General features: G+C 41.3%; 1 protein-coding gene across 2 annotated transcripts in view; it reads right to left on the reverse strand.

The window, feature by feature from the left end:
• The window catches only part of SGCZ (sarcoglycan zeta), a 453,681-nt gene extending 441,238 nt beyond the window's left edge, over positions 1-12,443 (reverse strand). For both annotated transcript variants that reach the window (XM_061370848.1, XM_061370857.1), the window contains exon 1: positions 12,364-12,443. In XM_061370848.1, the coding sequence (XP_061226832.1) occupies positions 12,364-12,402 (39 nt within the window). In that variant the 5' untranslated portion in view covers positions 12,403-12,443. The remainder of the gene's footprint in view (positions 1-12,363) is intronic.
• Positions 12,444-13,225: the final 782 nt, after the last annotated feature.

The following is a 13,225-nucleotide window of genomic DNA, read 5'->3' on the forward strand; positions in this document are numbered from 1 at the left end:
TAAACCATGTCACCCAAGGCTCTGTCTAACCTGGCCTTGAACACCTCCAGAGATGGAGCATTCACTTCTTTGGGCAACCCATTCCAGTGCCTCACTACCCTTACAGTAAAGAACTTCTTCCTTATATCCAATCTAACCTTCCCCTGTTTAAGTTAGAACCCATTAACCCTTGTCCTATCACTACAGTCCCTAGTGAGGAGTCCCTCTCCAGCGTCCCTGTAGACCCCCTTCAGATACTGGAAGGCTGCTATGAGGTCTCCACACAGCCTTCTCTTCTCCAAGCTGAACAGCCCCAACTTTCTCAACCTGTCTTCATATGGGTGGTGCTCCAGTCCCCTGATCATCCTCATGGCCCTCCTTTGGGGAAACTGGGCTTTGCTCTGAAGGGGAAACAGTATTTAGCTTCCCAATCTTTTTATAGTGAGACTTTCAAATTTTTTATTATATTATTTTTAGTTTACAAAATCAGAACATAAAAAACACTACTGCAATTTTAGACTTCTTTATTTAAACCAGTCATCTAAGGATAAGAATAAAAGAAGCAAGAAACCAAACCACCATCATAACCTTCTGCAGCAAGCATTCAATTTCTGTAAAATATGTACCAACCATCTGTCCTTATACCATGATTCTTTGGCCATATTCTGGTATAATGTGAATAGTCAACAGGCAACTCACGGCATACATATACTCTGAAAAATATATGCAGAAAGAGCTCTTACTTAATACTGTGGGTGCACACTTCTGTTTTGTGTGTAGTGATCCAATTTAAGATGCTTCAGCTACCAGCTGCCTACTGCCGGACCTCCAACGGAGCTTACTATCTCACACTACAGCTGATTCAGCTACATTTTACTTTGGATCTTGGTTTATAAGTGTTCATGTCCCCTAAAATTAAAATTTATGTCACTTTATCATTGCAAGAAAGGTTAAGCACACTCAGTCTGTGCAACTTGCTAGCAGGTCAGATAAGGATGTGCAAAAAGCACAGAACTGGAAAGCACCTTCATTTGGCTCACATTCTGCTACTGACTTCTTCCCATAGACTTGCATCTTGTCATCCTCTCCTGTTCCCTGCCTCTCTATGTTACTGGTTTTATCTGGGAAGAGCCATGTGAATATGCAGAAAACATTTACATATCAATGCTATAGAATATTTTTTCATTGTGATAAATTATTTTTAAATCCACATTTTAAGATATAAATAAGTTTTCTCATAGACAAAGATGTGGTGATAGTCACGGAAAATGCAATTTACATATTCTTTTCTTTTAAATACAAATATGAGTCTATTTGTTTTATTAACTTTAAGAGCAAACTTAAACTATATTCTACACAGACAGAAATAATATTGATACCTGTAACTGCTTGTCTGCTGTTACTGTTAGCTCTTTATTGAAGGGTGAGGGAGCAAAAAAGTTGTTCGGCATTTTAAGAAACAGAAAAGTGCACCTGTTCAACAGAAAAGGACAAGTTTTCTCTAAAATAATAGCCGCTAAAAGCTAAGTGAAATGGGTCCCATGGATAGATTTAGGGGAAATTTTCACTGCCTAGCAACCCAAGTTTTTAATTTATTCTTAGATAAGAAAGCTATAAAACACATTACGTGCCAATTCAATGGTAACATTCCATTGGGAGAGTAAGACAGTTTTTGTCTTAACACCATCCAACTCATAGTGATAATAGCAACATCAGCTGCTTTCATGAGTTCTCAGAATTGCCTGCTTCCATCAGCATACATGCAAGCCCATGTCCACAGACAAGTGCTTCCTACAAATTTTCTGAGTAGTCAATTGAGTTTTCTAGCACCAAGAGAAATAAATTTCAACCATTTATTTTTGCATGCATTTAAATCTTGCACATGCTACACACGTTGTTTACTGAATTATATTAACACAGTAACATTCCATTATCCTATTTTTTAAATATTTCAAAACATAGTACTAAATATGTGGATAATAAAGGTCTGTCAGTTAGGCATCATCATGAACAATAGTGCAGATAGCCATACAGTCATTTTCATTCAGTTTGCCACCAGCTCAGCGCATGATCACTGTGCTGCCATTTGTTATTGTACCGCTCAGTCTTCCCTCTCGACTCGAAATCTTTACATTCCACTTGGCTATTCTAAAACTGCATTGGCAAGCTCTGTATGTTTGTTACAAAATAATAGCATTGTAGTCTGATGCAGCAGCATATGCCCAAAACTGAAATGAATTTTACTCAATATAATCTATAATTCTTGACATGTCAGTTGCTAGGCTCTCCTAGGTGCTCATCATGTTGCAGTTTGCTGCTTAGTAGATACATTCATTCATTGATCAAAGCTTGCAAAAGTCCAAGTTCAATAGAACAGACAGCACCTTGGCAAAGGATGCCTTCTGTTTTATGCGTGTCAGCAGTATGATGGAAATTTTATCATAAGACACAGAGACACTACTCACATGCCTATAATTTTATTAGGCAATAGTGCAAGTGGTCTCGGTAGACTGAGTAGATGACATATTTACATGAACATTGAATATTATCTATCTCATATAAATTAATACTGAACAAAATAGGAAGCTTACCTAGGTAGAGGTCTCTTCTGGGCCTATAGATCATTTTCCAATCACATACTCACTTGCACCTCATAATGAGTTAGGGGAGAAACAAAGGAAGGTATGAGTTCAATTCTAAAAATAGTAACTTGTTCCCCTGAAAACAAGATATACTTACCAAAATGAGAATGTCAATGCCAGTACTGGTGAAACAGCACATACTACCTAATCTGTTGTTAAGTCTCTGAAGAATGATACACTTCTGCCAACTTTTTCAGGAAAATCTAATAAAGCATTGATGAAATGGAATGATAATTTTCTCTGCACAAAGATTAAGGGAGAACATGAGTCTACACAACAGGCAGTTTTTGCATTCATCTCATGTCTGCTCGACTGCAGAAGTCATTGAGAAATGGCATGTAAAATATTTCTAAACTGAAATATACCTGAAATAGTAGATGTCAACTTGAGTCCTACAGGAAGTGACAGTCAACACCAGCTTGTTGCTAGCTATTTTTGCAACTGCCTATAAAATTTGACACAGATAGGCAGTCTTGTGTTAGGACTGAAACCTACTGTTTCAAAACAAATAAAAGGGAAGATAATTATTACCAATATTTACACAACAGGTATGGTATCTGAAGGCATAAGCCTTAATGCTAGTACCTATCTGAACCTCCAGAGGAAACTTGAGATTCTGACAAAGAATATAAGGTTAGAATTAAGGGTAGACACCTTACGTACCCCACAAACTGAAGTAACTCAACTGAGTGATTTCTACAGAGTATTTGCCATCTGTTGGTGATGAGTCAAACAAAACAAAGCACAGATGGAACTTAGTCCCAATTTTTGTCTTTTTCTTTTTTGGCTGAACTCTTCTAAACTTCAGAGTGGATTAGGATTTTGTATTATTTTGGAGGAGTGTATTTTTCTAGTAAGTAGCTCCTAGTTTGTACTTACTTAGAACTAATTTTCAACTATTGTAAGTCATAAATAATGCCATGAGTTTCAGCTTTAAGGCTAAATATTCTTCTTGGAAAAACTTCCAGTCTCTTTGTAATGCATTCTGAAATGCTCTCTGCTGTTTATTGGGGCATAGATCATTTGATTTCCTTCCTCACACATGTATTAACCAATGACTGGGATTTACAACAGCCAGCCTGCTCAGCAGGGAGACTCCCGAATTAGCCAAGACAAATTAACACACACAAACAAAAATGCATATTGAAATCTTACATATCTCCTGAAGCCTTACAACTGTGACAGGAGCTTCTTTACCAGACTGAGAGTCACATTCTTAAATGTTCCACTGGACCGTGATGACCAAGCAGTCCCCCTGAGTACAGTAAATTGGCTCAATCTTTTCTTCAAAATAAAAACAACCCCTCCAAGCTGTGCTACAATCACCAGTTACTTTTAAAAATATATGTAGTGTAAATTAAGTACCATTAAAAGGAAGACCCTGGCATTTTTACCTCACTTGGCCACTTTTCAAGTGAAAGCCACCGGGACTACTATTGTGTGCTGAACTCATGCTTACAAAGAATTCATCATTTGAAAATTCTCATTAGATCACAGACCTGAGGAAAATTTAACATATCTGGTAGATGAATATCAATGCCCCTAAGCAGGATAAATACTAAAATGCTCCTCCCAGTCCAGATGGGAAATATGCAAGCAAATGAGTTAGTCATTAGTGTGATGTGCCTAAGCAGCATTACTAGAGAAAACTGAGGCATTTGCAGACACTCAGCGCCTGGTGGGTGAAGTGGGGGTCTTTGCAGACTGCTTTCCAGGACTGAGCCTCTGTTGCACTGCAGGCACCTTCCTCGTAGCAGCTCCTAAAGGAAGTAATTAATGTTACTGGAAAATACAGGACTTGAAGCTCTCATAATGAGCCTGTTATCAGCTTGACTATTTCCAAAGCTGCTTACAGCCAAACCATGTTTATATCCAAGCCACAAGCGCAATCAGGAAAGCCAGAGAGTAGAGAGGGGGCTACCCAGCCCTGACACCCTCCCAGCACACAGCATGCAGGCTGGACCTGTGATGGCTAGGCATCTTTCCAAGTTCAGATTTAACATCCTTTCCATTGTAAGGTTTTAAAATGAATTTGAGGTAAAACCCAGATTCTAAGGCTTAATTCAGCTGATGGTCTTCTCCCTTATTATAGGCAACCCCTTAAATTTTAGACTGCCTTTCAACTTTTCTCATCTTTGTTTATCTATGTGCAGAAATATACTAGCTTGTAAAGCAGCAAAGGCTTCACCTTTTTATTTTTCTACTTTTAATTTTGATTGGTTTATGTATATTGGCAATTTGTTAGATGTAACTCTAAGTTGAGCAGACATGAAATCTTCCTTTAACACTGTTCGTTTACTTGTCTTCAACTAGTTAAAAGGGTAGAGCTTCACAGAGTGCTTTGTGCATGTGAACTAGCTTTAACTAGAAATAATATATATTAGTATTACTGAATAACTTCACTTCGAAAGAATACTGAAGTTTCAGTGGTTAATGGCAATTTCCCTCAACTACACCAACACACCACAATATAGCAACTATCAATGTGCTAATCAGATAGTTTTGCTATTTTAGGTGAATTGATTTTCCTTAAAGGTTTTCCTGAATGTGCATCGATGTGTGCTTGCAGCCTAGAAAGCAAACCAAATCCTGAGCTTCATGAGAAGGAGCGTGGCCAAGAGATTGAAGGAGGCAATTCTGCCCCTCTATTCTGTTCTTGTAAGACCCCTCCTGCAGTACTGCGTTCAGCTCTGGGACCGCCAACATAAGGATGTGGAACTGTTGGAGTGAGTACAGAGGAGGGGCACGAAGATAATCAGAGGGCTGGAACACCTCTCCTATGAAGACAGGCTGAGATTTGGACTTGTTCAGCCTGGAGAAGTCTCAGGAGAGACCTTATAGCAGCGATCCAGCACCTAAAGGGGCCTGTAAGAAAGCTAGAGAGGGTATTCTTACAAGGACATGCAGGGATAGGACAAAGGGGAATGATTTTAAGTTGAAAGAGGGGAAACTTACATTAGATATTAGGAAAAAATTCTTCACTGAGAGGGTGCTGAGACACCGAAAAACGTTGCCCAGAGAGGTTGTAGATGCCTGATCCCTGGAAGTGTTCAAGGCCAGGCTGGATGAGCTTTGAGCAACCTGGTCAAGTGGAAGGTGTCCCTGCCCATGGCAGAGGGGTTGGAACTAGATCTTCAAGTTCCCTTACAATCCAAACCATTTTATGTTAATTAAAACCTATACTGATTTTATTGACCTGCTGAATCAGGTCAATTGCATTGCTTCTGTTAAATATGAAGTTAGCAAGTTTTTCTCCTTTCTTGAATCCAACTCAAAATACCTTATGAACTATTTTGAGCAGAACATGACCTACATAACTGAGAAGCACAAGTATCATCAACAAAGATCCTGAAGAGCAAAAATGTCAAAAATAGTTCAATAATCTGGATTTTCCACCCTGATCATGGTACAAAGGACCATGTATTTAGAAAGCACAAATTCAAATTAATTGGTTTCCCTGTGTTTCCACTAAACGCACATAATTACAATTCGGAAAGGAAGTGAGTTTTCAGTAGTAGTGGCCTCCATTTACCAACATAATTTGTCTGTTCAAGACTTGTAGGAGCAGGAAGGTGGAACCTATAAATTCCAGACCATGCTGCCCAAATGAACTGAAGAGGACTGATAAAACAGAGAAATATGGCTAACGGCCAGATTTTTATGCCCGAGGCATTCTACTGCTTGTGGCACTGATTTTAGACATATCACCGATGTACTTCTGCTGATATAACTGCACTGATTTAACAAAGTACTGCTAATTTAGAATTGCAGAAAGCTACTACTCTTACAGTACTTTTCAAGCAGTGCAAATACACAGGGGTTAAATCACACAATCCTACTTAGTGTGTTACCTAGAAATATAAGAAGAGAGGTACGGACAGAACACTTCTTTAACAAAAGTTGTTGAACACCACAAGCTTGCTTTGACTTACTCAGTACCTCTGTAAATCAGGCTTAGTGTGATTAGCCACAGTAATACTGCTAACCCAGAATAAAGCCTCACATTTTGCGTCTCTCACTGCTGTGCCTTCACCAACAGCCATTCTTTCCTGTGACAAGCAACAAAATCCAGTGCTCATGGATAGCAACCTCACAACATCTTTCTTCACAAAGAAGAGGGGTTGTTGTGGAACAAAGAGTTAACATGTAATATTTTAGAATTATCAAAGGAGCTGATGGCTTAGTAGATAAATGTCAATCTTCATTCTTGGACTGATGTAATTCTGGGTTTACAAAAGACATTATTATATTTTGCTGCAGCCAAAAGTACAACAGGGTATTAAGTAGGTTTCTGTAAGCGCTTTAAATGTACAGAGTAGTTCAAAATAAAGAATGGTACAACTTCTAAGCCATGTTATCCAAGGTTTTTTTGAAGGAAAAGAGAAGGAAATGAGAGTGCCTTATGGAGAGACCCTGGAACTTCCATGTCAAAGTGAGAAAACAATCTATTTTTAAATGGGTGAACTTTTTTTCTAATTATTTAATTCCTTATTTTTGTCTTTTGGAATGCTAGCTCCTTAGAGGACATAGAAACAACTATGCTGGACATGATAAAATTTATATAAAATAACATGAGGAAAACCGATTTCACAGCAAAAGTCTCTTGTGACATTTCCACCATAATACTTTACAAAGAAACTTGTCCATGGGCTAAGCAAGAACCTGTGAAGGCAAAAAACAACCTCCAAATATTTAAGGGACGTAGTAAGAAAGCATGACTGGGACACCCAAATATGTCTTCACATTAGACTCTTAAAGGTTCTTGCATGTGTTATGCACTGTCTCCAAGTCTCACATGCAGACCTATAGAAAGAATCTAGCTTACAGCAGCATCACACACTAACCTCTTCCATTTCAGAAAGACATGTAAATCTCTAACATCTATTTTTTTCAAAGTGCAGAATACAGTGGCAGAGGAAAACACAGCAATATTTATCCCAAAAGTCAGGGAGAACAGGAAGATAAATTGCTTTTTTCTCTTTAACCAAGCCTTCAGCTTTTGATGTACTTTCTATTTAAAGAGTGTTGAGCTTAGCAAAGCTGTAATGTACAATGTCAAAAAGCTCAGCCACAGGTTAGTACTGTTTCTTAGTAGTGATAGTTCAAGAATGATTTCTTAAATGTACAGCAAGAGCACTGCCATTGTCTTGACCTTTTTCTATGTCTGCTGAACAACTATATCTTATATACAGGATTCTTACAGCCTCCTGAACTATGTCTAGTCCTTATATTTACAGGGAGATGGAGAGGAGATCCCACAATAGGAACACAGAGAAAAGGAATTTGCATGTATATTACTCTAAAACTGTTTCAGCTTGACCTTTCATGAAGAATGGTTTAAAGGCTGAATTCCTTGACTGAGAATGCAAAGATTCATTGTCTTTATTGAGTATTGCTGATAGGGCCCTAGTAAACCATGGCTGCTTCTTGGAGGTACATAGGTAGTAAAGGGCAGGAGAGAGCAGGTTTTACATTAAAAAGACAAATCCATTAGTATCCACACTAAGATGTCCAGCTTCCCAAGGAGAGACATCAATAAATGAAGCAGACTTTCATAAGAATATGTTGGGTGCAACAGAGTACTATACTTTTCATTATGGAATGACTAACTTAAAACAGAAATATAACCACCTACTTAGTCTCATCAAAGTCCTCCCACACCACACCAAGCACATGAGTTTCACTGGCTCCTTCTTTTAAAGGGAAAATAAATGAAAATATTGCAGAACTCCTCTGGGCATTAGTTCTCCCATTCTTATTAACATTTTTAACATCTACAAATTATTAACATTTAAATAGGAAGCGATTTACATGTTGAAGACCACAAAATTACTGATTCCATCTCTTGCTTAAACTCTTGTGGTTTCCTTGTTTGAATTTCTTTATCAAATAATTCATAAACTACATAAGTTGCATTGGGAGACTATTATCACAAAACCTCATCTGTGACCAGCTTCATGTGGACGTTGAGTAAGTAGGTTTATATCACCAGGAAATGTAAAACCATAAACAGACTATAAATATTCTCTCATGAACTGAATAAAGAAATACAGCTAATGTTTACAAGATTAATCAGAAGTAAAGTAGTGTTTAACTTTTTTTGCATATTAAAAGTGATAAATTCAAGACACTTAAACATACTATTAAAAATATCTTGAGATTGTTTCTCACTGAACCAGCATCTTCAAGTAATAAGAAATGGTTTCTAGGTTATTTTTTATTCCATCATGCTAATCATCTAACTGTTATCATATGTTCCATTAAAAAACAACTTTCTTCTGTTTTACAGACTACAAGGAGTATATATATCCCACAATCTAATTCTGTACACAAATTGTGGTTACTAAACAACATAAGGGAAATGGTTTTAATACATGTTAAAGGAATTGTATGCCAAACACCTGGACAGATGTAAAGGTCAAAACCTGTGACAACCTATCCAGTGTCAATGAAAATCATAAGTCAACAGCTGTCCAGCAAACACAACTGTCTTTCCACCCTTCTTTGCCAGCCAAACTGAAACATTTTCAAGTAATTAAATACAAATGCTTCAAGTTCTGAATACATTAAATGCAAAGTAAGTTAATTTATCATATTTTATACACATGTTAAAATGCAAAGCCCTATAAAATATGTAACACTCACAAAGCTATAGTTTCATGTATGCCCAAACATATGTTTGTCTATATGTATAGACAAACATACAAACTTTAGGTAGCAGAAAGTGCTTCACAGCATTAAACCCAAGAGTACAGTACAACTAGGATACTGTTATTAAATCTGTGTTTTTAGTACTACTCCTTTAAAACAAAAACCCCACAGGCTTGTGAATTAAAAAGTCAGGGGAAAGTCCTTCTATGCATCTGAGACAGAAGAGACAGATCAAAGGAAAATCAGAACAGCCCAAAATCTCTGGAAGAGTAGTCTGTGTTTTCAGTCCTGATCTGTTTCATCAGGAATTCGTGCCTGGACTAGTAACAGGAAGCACATCTACCTTCATTAGCAGGTGTCGCACGCATGATACGTGTTCAGTTTTTCATAAAATAACCTTTAAAAATGTATATTCATTATATATCTTATATATATAATTCAGAATTCCTTACATTTGGTGCAGTAACTAACACAAAGATTTGAAATTTAGATTTAATGCCTGATTTGAGATGTATAACAGCTTTATATTACATATTTTCAATATCATTATTACATATTATTAGAGCTAGCACATTTTTCTAGTATTGGTAAGGAAGTTATCATTATTCTTTTTTATTCTTATTAGCATATATTTGTCATAATAGACAAAACCCAGTATCATGAAATACAGCATCCAACCACTTTCCAAAATCCTTGGCAAGTGATTCTATGACACCCTGCTACGTTAACTGACATTCTCCATACGAGCCTTCTGGGTAATATAATGTGGAAGAGAGCTCACTCAACACCTCAGGACCTACAGCTGCCTTCTCACTGCACACAACTGGCAAGGGACTGTGTTGGCTATGGGGAAAAGGAGCAAAACACTGAAATTACTTCCACACTCTGAGGCTAGGTAGAAATCGACAAAAGCTGTTCACGACTTGGAGCAGTGTTGGAACTGCTCTTTATTGTACCCAAGTCCAGCAAAGTCACCAGGTGGGAACTGCTTCAATGCCCAAGAGCTTTCCCCGCTCCCGCTCCCCCTCCCCCTCCCCCTTGTATTCTTACTGGTGGGGAATTGGCTGGGCTGCTCACACCGGGTGAAAAACCAAAACTGCAGGTACAAGATGTTGGGCTGTTTTGCAACACTGTTTGGCACAAGGAGTCCGGCTCGGGTGGGGAATCCTGCCGGCTGCCGCGGGCCTGGGCGAGGGGCGCGGGGCTGGGGCAAGCGGCCGAGTTCCCGTGTCCCCCCTATTCCCTGGTCCCTTTTGAAATCACTCCCCAGCAGCAACGCGTCAAGAAAGCACCCGGAAAAGCCGGGAAAAACATCGTACCAAAGCGGCTCGTCCCAGGAAGCTACCCAGATCCTAACAGCATCTGCAATAATGCCTCTTTTTGAGGCTCTTGTGAGGGGAAAGGGGAGAGGCGGGAGGGATGAAAGTGCTGATGCTTAGGAGCAGTGCCACTTCTCAGCTATGCCGCGCTGCTCAAGGTCGCTCAGCCTGTACACACCGCAAACATTAGTCTTAATTGCAGCGCAGAAGACTACCAGATGAACGGAAGCTCCTTCCCCTACCCCCGCTCGCAGCGGGACGTGCCTCCTGGCTTGTAAGGACAATTCACGCCACGTGCTGTCCCCTTTTAGCACAAGCATGTTTTCTTTAAAGACCTTTAAAAATTATCCGTTAAATAAAACTTTTCCCCTCCCCCTAATTGGAAGACTCGGCTCCCGTCTTTCCCATACCAACCGTCTCCTGTAAACCCTGGAAAGGCTGGGGAAGGCGGGAGAGGACTCCCCGGCTCAGGCAGGCAGGTTTGCTGCGTGGCCGTGCTTGAAGCGCTCTGAAACCAGCCGTTCTCAGGCAAGAGATTGTTTTATTACCTTCTTCGTCCTGCGCTTCCGTCAGGTCAAATACTCAAGCAGGGCTATACTTCTGGTGTGCCTTTCCTTAGGGAATTTACAGCGGTTGCGAGCGAGACTGGGGGGTGAATCTGTTTATTCACTGGTGTCTCACAGGCAAGTATGCTGAAGTACTTTCAGATCTGGCTTGGCAGAGCAGGAAAGAAGCCCACGGCAGCACTTCAAGGCTCACCGGAATTTGCCTCCCCAGCTGAGAGCGCTCCTCAGCCACGGAGAAGCCCGCTCCGCGGCTGGGTGGGTGGCCAGGGGATGGCTGGGCGTGCGGCGGGGAGGAAGACTACCCATCCCCTTGCTCTCCCATTGCTTCCTTGCCCGTGACGAGGTGCGTGTGTCCCCCCCGCCCAACCGGCTCGTGCTCGGCCGTCGCTCCCCTCCCGCCCGGCGGCCCCGCTGCTCCCAAGCTCCCTCCCTCTCCCCCGCTTCACCCCGTATAGATGGATAGAGATATTTATGTTATTAGTAGCATTATTAGAGCCAAATTCCGCTCAGAGCTGGTGGGGGGTTTAACAGCAGGTGTGGGCAGGCTCTCCATCTCTGCAAAGGAGCATGCTCAGCGCTCTCAGGCATGCTCCTTCAGCTGGGAGGGAGCCAGAGCTGGGCCAGGGGGAGCGAAGGGGGAATCCTCACACTCACACCATCCTAATGCAAAGTTTTATTGTTCAAGCAGCCCTGGGTCCCCCTTCCAAAAGGAGGGGACCCTGGCGCCGCGCCGAGGGCTAGCGGGGAAGGGTGTTCCCCCTCTCTCCCGGCGGGGAGAGCAGGAGAAGGACGAAGAAGAGGAGATGCCCAGGCGAGAAAGGCTTCAGAGCCAACTTCTGCCGGGAAACCCGCAGGTCTGCTGCCGCCTCCTCCCGGGGCGAGACCACTGCTGCGCCTGACACTGCTCCCAGCTTTGATGCAACGCTAAGACCACACGGGCAGCACTATCATCATCATCACCACCATCACGACCATTATCATCGTTATTATTAATATTATGCCAATGCTCGCAGCCCAGGAGTGGGAAGCAGCACTCGACTCTGGCAGATACCCTCCGGCGCTCCCTTCCCCAACCCCTGCCCGGGTCCGCAGGAGCCCCGCGCACCGCTCCGCGCCTCCCCGCGCAGCCCCCGCCCAAGCAGCGGCGGAGACGAAAGGAGGGAGTCCAACCCAAATAGCAACGACGGCACCCGGCGGGTAGCCTACCTTGAGCTCCTCCGTGTCCAGGTTTGCTGATCTGTCCATAGAGCGAAACTGAGCGGAGGGGAAACTAGTGAAGTTGTGCCCCCAAAAAAATAAATAAATAAAAGTAAAGGAAAAAGGAGGGGAAAAAAAACCCAAACCCCAAACCACAAACCCCACCACACAACACCAGACGGAGGCGGCAATCTAGTCTCTCAGTTTCCAGCCTAAACTCAGCCTTGTCCTCAAAACCCTGGCAACTGCTCTCAGTCTCATTCTCCGCGATCACGCCTCCACCGGTTTAAATAAATAAATAAATAAATAAATTCCACTTTTTTTTTTTTTTTTTTTTTTTAAAAAAAAAAGAACTCCCTTAAGGACTCAAGCGCCAGGTGGTCTCTGGTGAAAGAGATTCGCGTCCTCAGGCAACGGGAGGTGGAGACAGGAAAAAAAGAATCTGCTCAGTTTAAAGATTATTTTTTCTTCTGCAATAAGCTCAGAAACCGGCGAATCGCTGCATCCCGAGGAAAAATCCTGTTTCTCCGGACAGCATCATGCAGCAGATTTCGAGCAAATGTGTTCAAACTGAAGAGAATAGCCTGTGATAAAAGCCTTTCTCCGTCATGCCTACTCTGGTAGCTAATTTAGCACCCTGTGAGTGCAAGACCGTTAGCGATGAACAATTTTGCTAGCAAGATAAAATCCCCAACTCCTGCACAGACTCAGAAATTCTTTGTAGCTAAAGGTATTTCCTCAGTAATAACACTAGGGGAAAAAAAAATAGGAAAGTCTGTAGGGGATGGTCTTCTTTGAAGGTTGTGCTAAGAGTTGGGAGGAAAACAGGAGGTGGATCTCTTAGCAGAAGAGAGAAGGAAGAGAAGCAGAA

This window comes from Neopsephotus bourkii, unplaced genomic scaffold (assembly GCF_033783945.1).
Source record: "Neopsephotus bourkii isolate Nb327-2 ecotype Australia unplaced genomic scaffold, CSIRO-AGI_Nbou_v1 NB_168, whole genome shotgun sequence".
Lineage (NCBI taxonomy): Eukaryota > Metazoa > Chordata > Aves > Psittaciformes > Psittacidae > Neopsephotus > Neopsephotus bourkii.